This window comes from Amblyomma americanum, chromosome 5 (assembly GCF_052857255.1).
Source record: "Amblyomma americanum isolate KBUSLIRL-KWMA chromosome 5, ASM5285725v1, whole genome shotgun sequence".
Lineage (NCBI taxonomy): Eukaryota > Metazoa > Arthropoda > Arachnida > Ixodida > Ixodidae > Amblyomma > Amblyomma americanum.
In genome coordinates this window covers 4,594,207-4,614,175 of record NC_135501.1, presented here as the reverse complement: position 1 = coordinate 4,614,175, position 19,969 = coordinate 4,594,207, and the positions used below count along the sequence as shown (strand labels likewise).

The 19,969-nt window shown below is 47.2% G+C and overlaps 1 protein-coding gene across 5 annotated transcripts in view; it reads right to left on the bottom strand.

The window, feature by feature from the left end:
• Nucleotides 1–951: 951 nt before the first annotated feature.
• Nucleotides 952–19,969, bottom strand: part of Tbcc (Tubulin-binding cofactor C) — a 110,416-nt gene continuing 91,398 nt past the window's right edge. For 4 of the 5 annotated variants that reach the window (XM_077664497.1, XM_077664502.1, XM_077664499.1 and 1 more), the window contains 2 exons: nt 10,624–10,820; nt 952–1,524 (listed from right to left, as the gene is read on the bottom strand). In XM_077664497.1, the coding sequence (XP_077520623.1) occupies nt 999–1,524; nt 10,624–10,820 (723 nt within the window). In that variant the 3' untranslated portion in view covers nt 952–998. Of the gene's footprint in view, nt 1,525–10,623; nt 10,821–11,958; nt 18,748–19,969 lie in introns of those variants that run through there. The other variant, XM_077664501.1, reaches the window with a different exon arrangement.

The following is a 19,969-nucleotide window of genomic DNA, read 5'->3' as shown; positions in this document are numbered from 1 at the left end:
GCTGAACGCAGCGTCGACGGTGGCGGTACCTGGCGGGTGCAGCGAAACGCCCTTCTCCCGAAATCATATCTTTCCTGCACCTCATTGTTCAGCTCGCCTGGATCATGCGCATAAGGTACGTCCGATTTTCGCTCGCACACTAAAATATCAGAAGTCACCGCTGGTTTTGTCAATAAATGAATGGAACTCATTGCCACCCAGCATTGTCGGCCATACTGAATTATCTTTTCAAACAGCTTTACTAACATTTCTGAACACGGAAAATGCGTCATAGAGTGCTGAATGATTTACCGTGTCCGTGACTTTTTGGCGGTCCTTTTTTGCTTTGCCATTTCTTGTGCGCTGAACAGCTCCGGAGCCTCTTTTATGAGCCATTGTATTTTTAGTTACTTATTTTGCCCTTATTACTCACTTGTTTGAACGTGTTGAATTTTGTGGTTTCAATATGTTATACTGCACTTAACCAAATGTTACCCAAACTCTGCCCTCTGTATATTTACCATCATTTGTTATGAGTTGATTTGTTATGTTTGCTTTCTTTTCATCATTCCCCCCCACGTAATGCCCTCTTCTGGGTCTTTAGGGTAAATAAATAAATAGTGCAAAAGGTGTAAAAAAAAGCACTGCTGCGCAAGAAGGATATCACTCACCAGATCTTGAGCCTTTTCTCCACTCTCGCAAACTGCTAGAATGTTTGACTTGGATTCAAGGCAACAAAGTGGTTAAACTCTGCAGTACTAACGTTACAGCCGCTGTCCCATGTCTCTCGTGCTGTACCAATATAACACAGGGAAGATCCTTTGGATTTCTGTCAGATTTCACCTGGTGCAGTTGGACATGCAATTTGAGAGCCATTCACACTAGCTGCCTTCAGCCTAGCAAAACGTAGCAGGTCAACTGCAGAGACCATGTGACCCCTCCACAACAAGGGAGTAAAGCATGCCTTCACCCTGCTGTTTGCTATTAGTACATTTATTTACTACATTGTTTCAGAAACTTTATTTGTGAACATCTTCCACGAGTCGCCAGTTTGGCGAGGGCTCGTCGAGCTTGAGCCAGTTGAAGTCGTCCACCTGGTCCCAGTTGTTGACAGCCCGGTCCAGACATGCAGCAGCCCAATGGCGCTCATCACCATCGTACGCAAAGTCATACGGCCCAAAAAGCAGTTCAGTCGAGTCTTCAATGATGGAGCGTGCCTGGATGTGCACCCGGAACTGGCACTGGCGGCTGTCGTGCACCCGTAGCTGCTGGCAGGCAACGTGGAATGTGCAGCCCTCGCAGCTCTCCACAAACACCGCACTGGCCACGGGCCCACACAGGAGCCGGCAGTTGGTCAGCCTCCGAGCAAAGAGGGCCGCTGGACTGCCATGCACGGTCACCTCACAGTCCGTCAGGCTGTCCAGCTCCATGTCCTTGCCCTTGACGTCCGACAGCAGCAGGTTTTCTCCAGACCTGCCCTGGAAGCCCACTGTGGTAGAACTCTTGGTGGCACAATGGCCTTGCGCACACAAGGTTGGCTCAACACTGCACATAAGAGGCCGCATCACCCCTGCTGGGTAAGTCACAGAAGTCTGCTTGCTGACCAATCATTTTTACATCTGGCAACTGGCTGCATCCTCACATGTATGAAGAATGTAGCAGGACCATCTCGTGCTAAATGGACTAAACTGGATGCTAAACAACAGTGGCATGCAAGAGGCTACCCGGCAGAAGCAAACCACCACCTGCACTGTCAAAGACATTAATCCCAAAGGATAATTTTCAAACATTTCGAGTTGCTTGGACCTAGTAATAATGAATAGTGTTTCGGAATAACGAGGAAAACAATCATACAACAGCAAAGACAAGAAATGCGGTCCATCTTTCCTAAAGCGCGACAGGCCTGAAGCTGCTTGCGCACAGTTGGTCACGTGGGGGGCAGCTGCCAAACAGCAGAACTGCAAGTGCTGCTTCAAGTGCTAGTTAACCTTTGAAGAAGCCTGTTAGGCTGGTCAGATGATCGCCACGGTCGATGAAAAACTCTGATGGCACGATGGTTGGTGATCGTACAAGGCAGTTAGCAGTATAAAGTGCACATGTCAAAAACAAAATCGAGGCGGGTCAAAAACAAAACCACGGGGCACGCAAAGCTCATAGACGCGAAGCGCCATAACAAACCGAAACTCTCCCAGCTGCCTGTGGCCCCACCATCGGGTGTCTTTGCTTCCAACATTCAGGTTGTCTTTTGTCTGTCTTCCTTGTGTGATAAAAGTGCACTATTGGTTTCAAAACAAAACTTACTTCAATACTGAACCGCACAACCTTCCTTTGTCAGCCTCACAGATTCGTGGCTTCCACCGAGTAGAAAATTCCTCCAAGGTGGCGTCTCTTGTCCTATGACGGCGATACCTGTATTTTGGTTCTTGCTATTTTCTACCTTACAAGAGCTTTGTTTTCAGTAAGAGCGGCGTTTTTGTGATCAGGAGCTGGTATTCCAACGATACAAGCCAACTTCAATTTCTCCTCAGTGTCCCTTTAATTCAGCCGTGTTCCGATTTTAGTTTTAATAATGATTTGCATTATTAAAACATTAAAACAATACGTTCAAAGTATTCCTTAAAGCTACCAGGAGATTTTAGCTACCCTTCCATTAGTTGAGCATGTAATGGCTGGTGGAAAAGGTGGGTGGAGCATCAGCTCTGAGTACGTCGCCTGCTTTTTAAGTTGCGTTTCCCAGAACTTAGAAGATGAAACATGAGAAAACAGTTCAATGGCAACCATCACGAAAACAATCAGTACGTGGAAGGGAAGGAGCAAGGATGACACAACTAACCTGCGCAAAACCAAACAAAAGCAACCTAGCGAAACACTGACAGAAACACCAATTCTTTCTGGAAAATGGACACACAAGGTGTGCTGACACACTAATCTGGCTCCGATCTCAAGATGGCAACAGCCTCGACTATTTCCCTTTCCGATTGCCCCTTTCTTCTTCCTATGATCTCTGTGCAGTTCAGCTTAGGGTAGCAGTCTTTACAACTGCGACAGTGAACGCACAGGGCAGGACCTCCGGGCCAACTCAAAAAACGTGCATGCTTTTGCAAACGAGTGTTTAAACATCTGCCAGTTTGGCCGATATAAAATCTACCACAGCTGAGCGGAATCTTATAAACCACCCCAGTTGCGCGCGCATGAGACATAATTCTTCGAATGCCTCATGCCGAAAACTACAGGCATTGATGTCTGCTTTCCCACCAAATTGAGTTTTGAAAGCTTGCAGGGCACAGACGTGAGCACGTCAACACCACATCAGCCCGAGATCTTCTTAAGATTGTGCGAAATCTTATGAAGATATGGTAAGACTACATACTTATTTCGGCTAGCTGGCTCATGGGAAAAGGTGCCTTTCTGTGCAGTCTTGCGACGCTTTTTGAGCACGGATTCGGCCACAGATCTTAACAGTGAGCTCTGAACGCCCGGCTTTACAAGTCGCTCAACTTGAAGATGAAAACTGAGCTGCACTTTGTGATGGTATGATTTCAAAAGCACTGACCTAAAATATGAAGATGCCAGGCCCATTTTACTAGCTTTGAATGGGATGAGTCGAAGGGCAGTAAAGCTTTCTTCGATCTCGGCTGAAAAGCCCAGCAAACACGGTCATGTTTGGCTAGCTTTTCTCTTCCAGTATTTGACTGCAATGCCGCACGCGGTCGACAACATTTTTTGCTTCAGCGCCTCCCACTGATACCCACTTAGTTCTTGCCACTACAACGCCTTCTCGAACACTGTAACAGCCTTGAAAAGCTGGAGCTGGTGATACTGATGCCGATATGGATAGTGGGAGCGTGGCAAAGGAAAAATTTGACGATGATGATGACCCGCTTATCCATGGGTGCTATCCGTGGGCGGCACCTGGAAACTCCTGTGCACGCACATTTCGAAGGCTGTTTCCACGTCGGTCATAGAAAGTTTTGACCCTTACACGTATCTTTTCTTTTTTAATATTTCCTTTGGGAGAACAGGGTACGGCCCTTACACACATTTATATGGTAATTACGTTTGACTACACATGAAATGAATGGCTTGACAGGAAGTCACTCAGGCTATTCAGCATCCTGCCAGGTCATGGAGAATTTCAAACTACCCAGAAGTCCTGTTGTCAAAATGTTGGCATGGAGGACCTCCCCTCCCTTGTTCACTCTGTGTAAACCTCCAGGCAATGTCCTTTTCCATATCAAAACCACCAAACAGCGTTGCTTCTTGGATGGTATTCTCAAGGCAAACAGCATGCTTTAATAAACCCACATTGATGAATGTCAAGGAATTCACGGCATTTGAGGACAAAGGTTAATCTCATATTCAGCACACTTTCAAAAGATTCTGCAAGACAGCTGCAAAGAGTTATAGGTCTATTAAAGGACACTGAGGAGAAATTCAAGTTGGCTTGCATCGATAAGATACCAGCTCCTAAACACTCTTACTGGAAACAAAGCTCTTGTAGGTGGAAAAGAGCAAGAACTAAAATACAGGTAGTATCGCCGCCACAGGCCCATCTCGCAAGTACAGGCGTGATGATGAAATAAGAAAAAAAGGTACCACAGATCTCAGATGCTGACAGTGCATAAAGGTTATGTGTTTGACCGATACTCAAGTACATGTTTTGTTTTGAAACCACGAGGGAGATGAAAAAAAGACAACCTGAATGTTGCAAGTCAAACAAAACCTGCAAATGGCGGCGCAAAAGGCGGCCAGTTGAGTTTTGGTATGTTTTGGGGTGCTTCGTGGCTATGCGTTCTGCGTGCTTGTATGGTTTTGTGATGCGCCTCGATTTACAAGGGTGGAGCAGCAGAGGACCTCCAAGTGCCTCTCTAAGTGCTCCTCTGACAAAGCACGCAACTGCTACCAAGAAATAGAGCTGTGTATAGCCAATGTTCAACTTGCCTCCACGTTAGCAAACCCACCACTCGGCGCACTCACATCGTCGACGTACCAAGATGCTGGGCCCTACGAGAACTATTACAGAATTTAAATATGCCCGCACGTACCAGTTGCTACACATCAGTCGTGACAGTGGCTTGGCGACACTGGTGCTAGGACTTTCTTGCCAGACCCGCTGCCTCAGCTCTCAGAGCATCGTATGCTGTGCGGGGTTGAAGTCGCTGAATGTCGGCCGCAGTTCTTTGCGAGAACTTCGTTGTTGGAATTGGGTACGGGATCCATCGTAACTAGGTGCGTGCGAAATTCGAAATTTAGAATATGAATCGAATATATTTCATTCATATTCGAGAATTTCCGAATACTCGCCAGCGATTGTATACTGCGCAGACTTCCATAAATTCGACCTTGGCAAAACCACAATATCTGGGCAAATTAGCCGATAATCGAGTTAAAAATTCTAGGGAAACAATACAGAGGTCCTATTCCCTTCCTTCTCTGTCGTTTATCACGCAGACCGATCGCATTCCGACACTGCTAGGCTTGACCTCGTGAGAATTTCAGCAAATGGGCTTTCCCACATATCACACGTGCTGCGAACAAGATGGCTGACGGCCCGCATCGAACAACCGCAACGTGAAATCGCGTTTTTTAAAAAAATCCTTCTGTAATACCTTACATATTTAATACCTACCTACATCCGAAGAATGCATCCTGTGGCCTTCATAACTCTCCGAGCATGACCTCCGCCATCCTGTTTTGTAAACTACGCTATGCGGGAAAGCCTACTTGCGGAATGTCGCGGGAACCTCCTGAAAGGATGAGTCGAGTTGTCACAATAGGGCAAGCGATCCTGTAAAAATCTCGCCTACTGCATAGTGCATTGTAACTCGCGCACTTCTTTAGTGGGCGTAACGGCAGGCGTGACAACGATCGGAAGGAACCTGTCGCTAGGTCAAAAAAATAGCCTGGCCGCATTCCTGTAGTTTGAGTTTCGCCGCTGCCCCACCGCAACTGAAACTGTCTGCCCGTGCATTCGCCGGTAGTCCCATCCCAGCTCCGCGTGGCGCTCGTCGCAGGTTATTTCCTTTTCCTTTTTGGAAAGAGTCTCGCCGGTCCGACGCCAGTGTGTGTTTCCTGGCCCCTTGCTTGCATTTGTGTTTTCCTCCAGCACACTAAAACGGGCGTCTCGTCATGGCCTTAAAGGTGTTAGCGCGATGAGGCCACCTCATCAGGCCTTACTGCACCTTCGCATTTTCGGCAAGTTGTTTTTTTTTTGGGGCGGGCGGCATGGTTAATTTTATAAACCGAGGCCTTTGGATGAACCGGGCATTTCTTCGGTTCCCTTGAACTCCAAATGAATGAGGTTTTACTAGTCACCATGTTGTTTTTTGTTGCCAGTCTTGTCATTTAATGGATTTTGTTTTGCATGACCTCATTATAGTTTGGATGCTGTCTATTATATTATAGTTTATAGTCTATAGTTATAGTCTATTATATTATAGTTTGTTATGCTGTCTAATCAGGTAGTATACATATCTGTGCATATCATGTTTTTTTATATGGTACAGAGGCAGTCTAGTTTTCATTTTAGTTGCATTTTAGTTGCAACAACATTTGCTTGTTTATCATTTTCTGAAATTTTTTTTGTACTGAACAGATATTCTATATTCAAAGCCATTTTTTCTTTATATTCGTAAACGACTCATATTTGAAAATTTCAATATTTGCACACCCCTAATCGTAACATTGGTCCAAATGTAAACGAAGTGATGACACCTGATAGCAGCATTCAATGCCCGGCCAGTAGTTGTTTTCATTCCAGCTGCTGCTAGGCAGGAGCACAGTGCTCGTTGCCAGCAATCATGGAGTCCTCGTTTTTACTGCTTTACGCCCCTCTTTTCCTATCAGAGAGCCCAGGGTTTGAATCGTAGTGGCGGGAAAAAGTGTTTCAACTTCGAACCAAAATCTCTTAGCAATAAATACACATTTTTCTGCCGGACAAGCGGCAACAAAAATGCGATATTTTACAAAAAAAAATTTGATAGCGTTGTCCTCAGTGTCCCTTTAACTACTAGGGGACGTTGGTGGCTTTACAGGTTTGAGGCATAGTACAGTAACTTGCTTTCATATAGTATTTTTCCTAATACCAATATTTTGTTAAAAAACTTCAGTGCTACTACCACTGGTTCAGGAGAGCAAGCTGCTGGGCTAGTTGGTGATGCATGTTGTGAAGAAGGAAGCGGAAAAAACGGATGAGAAACGGAGTAGGAGACACAAAAACACGTTCATGAGCACTAACTACCAACTGTTTATTCATGCTGTAGTACAGGGGATATATAAGATCACAATATCGAGCATGCGCATAGAGAAGGCACAAAGGCCGCACATCAGTCAAGTGCACAACTTAATCAGGAGTTAGTCACGGGTTGCTACCGTAGCTTCGTTTACGTTTGCACCGGCGTCTTGCCAGCGTTATGATTGATCCCGTTCCTGAGCCCGACAACGAAGTTCTCGCAAAAGCCCCACAGAGCGTGCGATGCTTTTGAGGGAGCACTGTTAGGTTAGGCGCCGGCGGGTCGTTTCCCCCTTCCTCAGTGAGCAGCCGTTGCTAATTAAATATCTTAACCCCAGTGCGCGGAGTCGCGAGGGGCGAGGACAAGGTTGGCGCATCGCGCCCATAGGAGGCTGGCCGAGGCTTTGGGGCCAATGGACTGTGATTCCTTGAACAGCTCTGTTGCACGGTGCAGCAGGCAGCGTCGAGGAGGTTTCTCACGATTGCAAAGGCCAGGTTATTATTTTTTTTTTTTTTGCCACAAAAACAGATGGGTGCTCAAGGGCGCTCGCATTTAAAGTTGGCAGCTTGAAAGTAAAACCGACGCACGACGCTTCAACGGGTTCCGTGCTTTTCTGGAGGTACGGGGTCCACTGGATCGGGCTCTCTCGCCCACTTGCATGTACCTTCAGATGTGTACTGCAAATGGATTAAGTTAGCCGAGAGCTCGAAGATAACAGCTCCGCCCAACTGCCGAAGCTACAGAATGGAGCTGCAAACAAACGAATTGGAGGACAGCGGAGTCACGTACAGTCTCTGCAGGTTCCAAATCTCTTTTTGTTAACTGCCTTGTATCTTGTCTCCCGTCCCTAATAAACGATTTCCATTAAGTAGTTCGAAGTTGACTGGCACAGCCGGGAACGTTTCGCCGGGCGAGCGTACGAAGACACAAGTGCTCTTTATAGTGCTAACTGCCTTGTACGATCACCGACCATCGTGCCATCATAGTTTTTCATCGACCGTGGCGATCATCCGACCAGCCTTAACAGGCTCCTTCAAAGGTTAACTAGCACTTGAAGTGGCACTTGGAGTTCCTCTGTTGTTCTGCGCTTGTAAATTGAGGCGTGTCAAAAACAAAACCACGGGGCATGCAAAGCTCATAGACGCGAAACGCCATAACAAACCGAAACTCTCCTGACTGCCTGTGGTGCCACCAAGCAGTGGTTTTCTTTGCTTCCAACATTCAGGTCGTCCTTTGTCTGTCTTCCTTGTGTGATGAAAGTGCACTATTGGTTTCAAAACAAAACTTACTTCAATATTGAACCGCGCAGCCTCCCTTTGTCAGCCTAAGAGATTCGTGGTGTCTATGGAGTAAGGAAAATTCCTCCAAGGTGGGGTCTCTTGTCCTATGACGTCATCAAGCTTGTACTTGCGAGATTGGCTTGTGGCGGCAATACCTGTATTTTGGTTCATTCTATTTTCTACCTTACAAGAGCTTTGTTTTCAGTAAGAGTGGCATTTTTGTGATCAGGAGCTGGTATTCTAACGATACAAGCCAACTTCAATTTCTCTTCAGTGTCCCTTTAAGCGAACAATGCTAACACCGCGACACGAACACGAGTGATGCAACTAGTCGACCGCAAGCTTTTTTTTGTTGGCTGATGGAAAATCTGTCAACATTTTTTCCCCCACGTAATGAGCTCTCATCCCAAACTGATGTCAACTTTTCTGAAAAAAAGTGGGTTCATTACATGAGTAAATAGGGTAAGCACACCAACCTCTACACAGTTAAACATGGATGTTACAGGCACAAATCTCCATGCAATGAATTCCTCGATGCTATAACAAGGTTTCTCAATTCCCCAATGCAGTCCCCAATGTAACATGTATTTGTGAACTCCATATAGCAAAGGTGTCATGGATGACCTTGGTGTGACAAACTCTTTGTGCAAACTGTTTATTAGCTAGTGCCCCGCTACAGTCGATCCCAGATATATCGAATCCGGATATATCGCATTATTGCCTATACCGAACAGTTGTACAATTCCCTTGGGAATACTATGCAAAAATATTGCAAATTTGTTTGCGTTTATCGAACTTCCGTGTGCCCCATATTTGATATATGGGGCATCCCCGCAAGTGTGCTTCTCCCAATATGCCCCACCCTGGAAGTGGGCTTCTCCCATCGCTGCGCACTCCTGCAAATGGGCTTCTCCTAATGGAGCCACGATCTTCCCGAAATCGCATCTCGAGCGCGGCGCTGGCCTTGGACACTTTCGTGCGGAGCTGCACAAGTAAGAGTCACGTGATGAGACCTTTGTGGGGTGTGAATGGAAATGGGAGGCGCCGTCCCACAAGGTTTTGTCAGTGCTGACGACGACGTGCAAGCTATTGTGGATCGTGCTGATGCAGAGATTGTTGCTGACATCATAGATACCAAGGAAGCGGACCCAAGCAGTGGCGAAGAGACCCAGCCGCCATGCACTGCACTGCAGCTGAACTTGCATCCGCATTCAGCACTATTCGTCACTGTTGTGGCGCAATGGAAGGCACTGAACTTTCTCATTTGGATACCATCAACAAGCCTGAGGACAGCTTAATGAACTTCGTGGTGCAGAAGAGACAAGCTAAGCTCCCGTCTTGCGAAATAAAGTGCGGTGGTCGTGGAGCTGCGCTTTCGTTTTTTGTGGACTTTGGAGGAGCAAATCGATAAGTTCCCACTTGTCACGATCCCAACAGATTGTCCAAATTTTATAGGCGTATTTATACTTTGAATTATCGATATATTGAACTTTTTCATGACCCCCTTAGAGTTTGATATATCTGGGATTGACTGTATTTGTGATTCAGTCAAACGACGCAAACATTTCGCAATGATAAATCAGGAATGGCCCCCAGAGGAATGTCTACGACTGCAGTGAGTGAACACAATTCACTTGTTCACAGTGCATTTGGCAGGCATTTCCAGGTGATGAGGAGCAGTTTACTGATATCTCTCAAGAGAAAAGTATGTACAACAGCTGCATCTTACCGGTACTCACCTACGGGGCAGAAATATGGAGGCTAACGAAAAGGGTTCAACTTGAATTACACAGCGAGCTATAGAAAGGAAAATTATAGCTGTAACGTTAGGAGACAGGAGGAGGGCAGAGTGGATCAGGGAACAAATGCGGGTTAATGGCATCCTACAGAAGAAATGGGCCTGGGCAGGGCGTACAAGTGCAATGCGAGGGCAGGATAACTGATGGTCATTAAGGAGAACGCAATGGATTCCAAGAGAAGGCAAGCATAGCAGGGAGTGCAGAAAGTCAGTTTGGCAGATGAGATTAAGAAGTCCACGGGGATCAGGTGACCGCATCTGGCACAGGGCAAGGGAGTTCAGGGCTGCCACCGCCCATTTCGAGTTGCTAGAAACTCGGTCCACTGCCACTCACCCCCCTGCAGCCTCAGGTGGTTGTGATGCCACTGCCTTTGTGGTTGGGGCCCCCCGTGCTGCCCGGAACACAAAGCGCGGGCGTGGCTGGAGCCGTTCCCGTGCCTCGCACACCTGCGCTCGCAGTTGCACAAACTGCTGCTGGATCCAGCGCAGACTGGCCGAGGGCAGATGCCTGGCCACCTCTGTCATGACTGACTGCAAAACAGACAGGAAAGGGCACCTGGTAAATGTAAATTGTGCACTCTGGGTTTAATGTCCTGAAGCGGTACGTGGTCATGAAGGACACCATAACAGAGGGCTCCAAATTAATTTAGAAACCTGGGGTTCTTTAACATGTGCTGATATTGCACAGCACACAACCCTTTCTCCATTCTGTCTCCATCAAAATGTGGCCGTCGTGGCCAGGACTGAACCCGAGTCCTCTGGCTCCACAGCCACGCGTCATAACTGCAACGGGGCAGAAGTGCGATCAGCACGATTCATAACACAAAAACTGCATCAAGACAGAAAAAGCGCACGCTTTCAGAGAAACATTAGTGGATTTAAAGAAAACAACACTGCCTACTTCCTATCGCTCCCAGCAATGCACATGTGCACCAACAGTCAGGCATGCCACCAAAACCACCCTGACGAACTGATAAATCCCGATTCTTTACCAAGTGAACTCAGGCCAGGCTTACACACTCGTCAGTTTTGGAGACTTTTCTAAGAAATGCGAGTTGAAACTCAGTGAATGCCCTGTGCACCTCCCCTCCTGTGTGTTTTAAATCATGCTGCAGCATTGCAATCACGTACAAAGGTCTGTGCTCTTGCGCAGCATATGTCCATTGTCCTACAGGTAGCTACATTAACAGTAACTATTCATTGTGTAAAAACGGTTTTTACACCGAAGCGTTGCCTTGTGGTAGAGCATCCGCCTCGCATTCGGGAGGTGCTGGGTTCGATCCCCAGTGCTGCCACTCAGCAAATCCAGGAAGGAGTTGAAGGACTCGACTCCTTCCTGGAACTGCTGAGTAAGGTCCACTACCATACAGCATGGTAACAACTATGTTGTACAGAGGCAAGGCACCTGCATAGGATCGAGTGTGCTGTGTAACATGTTTTTGGCCAGGTTTGATTCGTCGCTGTGGAAAGACTTCTTAATCATTTTAAACTTATCATCAACTGACCAGCCAAAGATTTACCCTCTGACAACACCATTAGGTTTCTAGATTTAGAACTCAAGTTTTTAGCTGATGGACATGTTTGCTGGAAGTATGCTCCTCGGTCTAAAAAGGCGCTAGTGCCTTATGCTTCCGCTCGCTCGAAGCTGGTAAAACGTGGCATTGCCAACCTGTGTTTCTGAAATGCACTGAGAAAAAGTTGCCCGCATGCTATGCAGCAGGGTCTTGTCGAGCAGGTGGTCCGACTAGAGGCCTCTGGTTTTCCTTCCTTGTTGCTGTTGGCGGTCGCTGAAACCTTGGGGAAGAAAATAAAGAAGCCTGCTGCCAATATCGAGCACCCAACAGAGAGGGCACGGAACTTTGAGGTGATTCCCTACTACCATGGGATTTCGCATGGGCTGAAAAAAGTTTCCCAAAAATTTGCAGTGAATTTGGTGTTCGACCCCCCGAAAGCTTTCCAGTCTTTGCGTCCACATCTCTGGCTCCAAGCGAGAACCTGCCTGCAAAACAAAGCACCAAACAAAGTTTACGAACTGTGCTGTGGGGGTAGTATATTCTAGCCCTGCTTCTTGTGGAAAAATTTACATGGGGCAGACGGGGCAGTGCTTGAACGAGCGACTCAGGGAACACGGCAGAACGTTGCGTTTTGGTACAGGGAGCAACCTGGCCATACATGTGAAGGAGTGCCAAAACTGCTCAGCTTTGCTTATCAGCACTACCATTATTGGCTGCGGGAAGTCTAGGCACGAGCAAGAATTGTTAGAAGTGTTTCTAATCAAAAAGAATGAACGTGTTTGCATCAGCGACCCGTCTGCTATTCTCACTGACAAACAGTGGCATTTTTTATCTGGTTTGTAATGACGTCCGGACTTTGATGAATTTGGCATGTATGTGCGCCTGCGCAAGTAGTGGTTTTAAATACCTGGTGGAACCAATACTAAATCAGTTGAGAGTCCGGCGACAGTCTGTGTGTGTCGTCTTCTAGTCCTGCGTATTTTTTCGCTGGTTTTTTTCTCTTGAGACAACATACTGCACGGCAGGTGCGTCCACAGATCTGTCACGCATACCTGCTCTGCGCCAACCCAACCCTGTCCTGCTCTTAACTACGTCCTAAAGTAAGCTCAAGAGGCTGTTGTAAAGGGAGTGATAATGGCTGCGTCCCTTTGGATCCTTTTCCCACAGGGCAAATCTGTACTTGGCACCCATCCCGGCCATTTCCGTTTTGGTGACGACCTCACTGGATCTTTTAAAAAATACTCACTTTCCATGCCACAAAACGTATTCGTAGTCGCCACTTGCCTGTTCAGTTCATGCAGATTCACGGACACCTCACTGTCAAGGCAAACGCAACATTGGTACTTAGACATTGCCCAAGACCACTGTCAAGCAAAACCATAATTGTTACTAAGACACCGACCATTGAAAAACGTGTCTAAGCATCTTGGCTGAAGCTAAACAGGCACTCATCGTTTCAGCAGCAAGCGCAAGAGCACACGTGCGTAACATTCATTCGGGATATAGAAGATGCATGATAGGTTACTTTTTCAGAGCATCGAAACTGCGAAAATTGGCTAAAAAGTCGAAAAGAGCCCTGCTCGGCACACCACCACTTCGGTGCGACCAAGGCTGCGCCAGGGACGTGATTGCGAGTGGTCAAGTGCGAGTGAGTGGCTGTGGGCTCGAGTGGTCATCAGAGGTCGTTGTAGAGGCATAAAAAAACTCTGGAATGCGGATGTTCCAAAAATATTTCATAGTAGTAACTTATATCAGGTAGTGAGGAAAGAGCACATCTGTCAAACAAAACCAAGATGGCGGCCATCGGGGACATAGTGGGAAGCTACCGCACAAAGCCCCCCCGCATTTCGCTCAGATATTACCATTTCCGGGCTTGGTACGCAATATATGTATATTTTAATAGTTAGAGGTCAATTTTATCCTTAAAACTTTTGAGGCAGAAACTTTATAGTGTATTGATCTCGAATATGCCTTTTTGCAAACTCAAAATTTTCGCATTTATTTTTATCATTTTAAGACCCGCTTTTTCCCTTAAAGGGACTATGCAATAAATTAATTGAGGTTACGTAACGCAGACGAGAGATAGGCATTCCATTACTCGTCAACTCAGCGCAAGAATTTTTGAGCTAGCATCAATAACAACGAAGATATAGACGATTAAAATTTACGCTCCTCCTCAACTCGTACACGTGGTGTACCAGAAAAAACTAAAGAAAACAGCTCTGGGACTGGGCCCTGCCCATGGATACGTCAGTCGCTGACGTTCGGTTTGTGACTTCCGGTTGTTGCACCCAGCGTCCCAGCAGCAGCAGCGACGGCAGTGTCTCTCCGGTCTCTCTCGCCTTTCTGGATTGTGGCGCACGTCAGATTTCTTTGCTTGTCGTCTGTTGTAGTAGGGTATTTCTAAGGACCCTAGCTGTAGTTTTAAGGGCCTGTTGCACAAGGCCAACAGTAAAGCAGGCGACACATGTGCGAAAACTTGGCCGGTGCACTGCACCGGTCGCCGCTTGCAAACTGCAGCCCCACTGCAAGCATGGACACTCGGAGTGGCAAGCATCGATGCGCCGCTTGACCCAAGCTCAAAGCATACCGGGCTCAAAGCAGTCACCGACCGCGCACCAGAAAAGACATAATAGCCATATTATCAGAAAGACCGCCTGATATCTAATCGAGCAGTGGCAAAGCATGCCTGCCAAAGTAGAAAGCTTTCAGCAACGGTGCTGCCCGCGGTCGCGCCGGCGGACAAATTGCGCTGCTGCCTAGCTGCCCTGGTCGTCAGCTTCTTTCGCATCGAACGCCGCTTCGGAAGTTGCCTGTGCTAATAAAAGGTACACTCTTAATATCACTTTGCTGTCGAAAGCATTATCTCACAATAAACTAAAGATATGGTCAACTTCCGTGACGCCTTCGGCTGCAGAGCTAGCGGACAGCTGCAGGCGTCAGGCGAGCCGGACAGCAAAGGCGGGCCAGCGGCAGCTGCGAGGAGACTCTGGCAAGAAATTTGCTCGTATCATAGTTGTTACTTCTACCAGCAACTCGGTATTGATCAACGATCCTCAAAACCGGTATATTTTCACATTTCTCTATCCCAACGTTTATGATTTACATCAAAAACCATTTGAATTTTTATGACTGCGGCCGACGGAATCCAGGCTGGTTGGCCCGCCAGCTGGCTTGGTCAACTTCACGTTTGCACCAGAAAAGACAAAACAGCCATGCTATCAGAAAGGCTGCCTGCCACATTCAAACAACAATAGCATGCCTGCGCAAGAGCCGAGCTTTCGGCAACGACGTCGACTGCGGGAGCACCGGGCGACGAACTGTGCTGCTTCCCGGCTGCCCTGGCCTAGCTGGTTTCGAATCGATGCCGTAGGTGAGGGCGCTTCGGAACTACCCAGCAACGTAATAAAGAAACTACTCTAGTCACTTAGCCTTTACTGCAAGCCCGTCCCGTAGTAAAATAAAGTTGTGCTTGATTTCCGCGACGCCTCCAGCAGCGGATCTAGCAGACGCCATGAGAGTCGTTCCAAGCAGCAGCAAGCAGCTGTAGGATGAATTTGCTTGTATACCGTAGTTATCACTTAAACCAGCACCTCAGTATTGGCCAACAATCCTCAGAAATGATACATTTTTCACATTCAACTGTCCCAGAGCTTCTTATGAACGTAAATCGAGCTCGTGTTTGTTGAATGTTTTTGCTCGGCAGCCGACCTCGCTAAGACCCAGCCGGCAGACTGGTTTTGTCTCCATCGCCGGTCTCAAACCATGTCACACTGCAAAGACATCTGGTTGTAGGTCACGCTGGTGTCGCAGTCAGCTTGTGCGACAGCTCGGTCTGCCACAGACAAGTTCCGCTGACCGGGTTGGCCGATCTCCAGTGTCTTTGTTGGGTCGGCATCAGCGGCGTTTTGTATGTGCTAGTGTGACAGGCCTTTAGCAGTAATGGACCCGGATAAAGGCATGTTCTTCCTGGGAGGGCGAAAAAGACACTGCGAGTGGCTCCGGAACTCCCGACAGAAAGAGGCGGCAGTGGTACATTTTTAAAGCCATGTGTAACTTGTGCTGTGTATGAGATACCACTATCGTGTGGTGCGTCTTACATTGGGCAAACAGGAAGGTGTATCAATGAGCGTCTGATGGAACACTCGACTTCACTCAATACTGGCACAGGCAGCAACTTGCCCATTCACTGCAAGAAATGCTCTTGCGTGCCAGCCCTGGACAAGACAAAGGTCCTGAAAAGATATCACGAAAAGCGCATACGTGAGATACATGAAGCTTACCCAATTCAAAACCGGGGCGACACGTGTGTCAGCAGTGCATCCATCAACCTGATGTCTAAGGAGACTGCCTATCTAGACAAGTGATTTTATCTCGCTTTTTAAGTTTTTAACTGTTTTACACCAAGTGCTAGCCACGGTCCCGTTTTTTACCTTACCGCATGCCCATCTTCCATCCTTCACCTGCATCTTGTTTGCTTTCTCTCATGTCACCCTTCCCACGGGCATCGTTTCTTGTTAAAACTTTGGAACTTTTATAGCTTTTAAGGTTTTATCGCTTTTATCCGGCCCTTTACACAGCCCCTGACATTGACTCAGCTGACAGCTTGCAGCGAGACTATTTATGTGTGTGCACCTTTCGAATAAACATCAGTTGTACGTCAGCGCCCGTGTCGTACGTTCCTCTCTTCGTCTTGTGTTCACGCTGTTTCCGTTTTCAGCAATGTTATACCAACTAGCCCGCACCCACACCCTTGTGAACTTCAGTGGTACATTGCAACCATATGCGCGAAGGCAATGACCTGGCTCGCACTTGCCCAAGGGGCTGGCGCGGCGGCACGAGCAGACCACTTTCACGGCTACCGGAAGTGTGCCCGTGACGTCGTGGCTGCCGTGGCTCTAGCGAATGACAGCATGTGGTGGCCTGCCAGCGTCACGGAACTAGTGACGTCCATTTTCACGATTTTAGTTCCAAAATCAGTCACTACGAAAACATCAATCGGCCCGCGAATTTTAAGAAACACTGTTTTTAAAAATTGATAATAAATTGCCTGCTCACTTCCGAAGGCTCATACTTAGTGTGGATGCTTGTTATCATTTCTAAGCATTGAAAACATTTACAAGCGACTTTTAATTCATTGCATAGTCCCTTTAAGCTGCATAAGGCAGTCGCAACAAAAAGAAAAAAGGCAGCTGTGCCAAGCTACTTTTTCGCTATGCTTGGAATGCTGGCTTTTGGAATCAGACCAGAATGCGAGCCAATGCACACAGCTCATACGCACTTGTATTCCGGGTTTGTGTATGAGGTTTCCCCTAACCTGTGGAAAGGTATACATCGGTCAGACGGGCCGATGTTTAAATGATTGTTTAAATGACCAGCTTTCGATGAAGTCTAAAACGGGGTCGAAATTTACCCTTGCACATCGGCGCATGCAGCAAGCTGTGCCTGCTTTTGCTGGAAAAAAACAAAAATTTTGAAAAGCAAAGATAATGTCGCACATGAACTTGCCGAGGTGTTTTTCATAAGAAAAGGTGGGTATGACTGTGTCAGTGACCCATCGTTTAACTTGCACGAAAAATAAGGCAGATTTTGTGGATAAATCAGTCAAAACCCTGCACTTGTTCTGTTAATCTTCTCGTTTTTGTCTGTGTGCTAAATGTCTGACCGACTCGCCCAACAACACTCTCTCTTAAGCACCGGAGTTAGATGCGCAGGGTGCCTATAGCACATGCGGGATCCAAAGAAGTTTACTTCTATGAAAAGGGCGACTGTATGTCCATATGTATGAGGCTTGAATCCTTCATAACTCAATTCGCAGAGGCCAGTGACATTTTAGAGTGCAATGGATGTTTAGGATGGGGTCGTGGCCCAGCTGAATCTAGGTCACTTTGTAACATGCAACAACGGTCCAGCTAAGCGTTCGGGCTGTGAACGAGCTTCACACCTCTGGGTCGTCACATTTTTTTCAGCACAGTTCACCATAGTGAGTAAGCATGGCTGCTACATTACCCATGGGGCACCCAAAACAACCACCCCATTTGTTATGCCTGTAGCTTGCTGGGCCATGTCACACGGCTTTGTCAACAACAGGCACAGTTTCCGGGACAACAATGCGCCTCCTTCGCTACCTATTTCATCCGGCTTCTCTGCACGCTCCTTCCATTATTTGACCAGCACATTCCTAGTAAATGTACTTCAAGCAAAAGATGAATCAACAAGCCCAGGGTAACTTGTGGGACTATTACTTAACAAATGACACCCCCTCCTAAGCAGATACAAAAGAAAAAGATTACACTTTCAATGACTTTCTAAAGAGTCTTGGTAAAGAAATAAAAATTAAGAACTTTTCGTGACCAGCTATCCTCACTGTAAAGTTTTCTCTCCTTTCTCGGCGACGCTCCTCCCGAGGGGAATATCGCATGCAAGTGGGACTTCGTCCACGTTCACAATGTGGCTAGCGTCGATTTCATTGCTCACAATTTCTTTCCTTACAAACGCACTGAAGTTCTCTAGTTGTTCTTGAAAGTCATTGGGGAGCTGCTATCACCAACTTATTACGCCACATGAAGCGGAAGCACCATGACGGACCGCCCTTTAATCCAACAGCATTCATCTCTGTTGCAAAGGTCTTCGAGTTATTTGTTAGCGACTCGGAGGAAGAAGGCTTCGATGGTTTTCTCTAAGCGTAGTTAAAAGTAAGTGTGTTGCTCGAGCGAGTGGATAACTGCATCCAGCACCCTTATCTTGTGCGTCCGGCGCTTGTCGTCGGCAGTTCAAATGTGTGCACGCTATTTTCAAAGTACAGTACCAGGATTTTTTCCAGCGCTAGCTACGGTGCATATAAAGAGCGGTTTGCGCAGTTAGGAGTCAGCAACTACCGCGCAGCCTCTGGTATGCCCAGCAGCGAGCACATGCATGGTGACACCAGACCGCGACTTCAGCGTTTGGCCATACAGCGCTGTTGTTACGTCGTGTCGCGGGGTGCACCAGAGCTAATTGCGCGAACTGCTCTATACGCATCGTAGCTAGCGCCGGACAAAATCCTCGTATTGTACTTTGAAAATAGCGTGCACTCATTTGAGCCGACGATGAGTGCCGGATGCACGAGATAAAGCCTGTTTCACATGCAAGCTAACCGCTCGCGAATTCTGCCGCCTCGGCGCATACAGCCTCTCTCAAGCGGCGGAGGAAGCTCCAGCGGCTGGAGTGGTGAGGTTTGGGCAAGTTGGAAATTTTCGCGGTGGCGACGCGGCAGCACCGCACCCCAACCAATGATGGCCCGGCGTTGCCACGTGACCAGTAAAGCCTCGTTTAGCCTCATACAAGAAAGCATGCGCATAGACCAGTGTTTGTGTTTACATGCTGCACGTGTAACCGTGAACATGTCACGTGAGTTGTTTAATGAATTGCTAATTGCTGAGGTTGCAAAGCGGCCACTACTGTGAGATGTGCTTATATATTACGCTTTTTTGTGTTTGCAGGTCACCAAAACCGGGTGCAAGTGCATATCTTTTGCCAGCAATATTGGTTTTCGCAGCGGTAGGAAACACGCAGCGGCGACACATGAAACGAAAGCTCGCAAAACGCTTCGCAGCGCCGCGCCGCTGTTCGTTCCATTCGCCGAATCGCTTGCATGCGAACTGCCCTTAAGGGTATGATGAATGCAGTTTTCCACTCGTGCATTTTATTTATTTATTTAAAATACCTGCAGCGCCCGAAAGCATTATTGCAGGGGATAATACATGTTGTTTGCGAGAGGCCATTGTGTGCAAAGGAAAAAAAAAGATGAGAAAAGAACAGCATGGTGTCACAATTACAAACAAGAAAAAAATTGAAAGGAATGAACGAGCAAATTGAACGAAGGCACCGCGCAAGCAGCTACACATCTGACAACAACGCCCGAAACAATTTTTCACTGTGACATTCAGCAATTTTCTGTGGAAGTTGGTTCCATTTGCTGACAGTGTGTGTAAAAAATGAATAATGAAAGACACTGGTCCCACAATTAAATTCTCTTATTTTGAGTTGGTGATCGCACCTCTTAGGCACAAAATGAGGAGGCAAAAAGTAAGTTTCTCCGTCGACTCTAACTGTTCCGAAATACATCGTGCACAAATTTTTTCTGCGCCTGCTGAACAGTTCCCATTCCAACCCATCCCTAAGTAA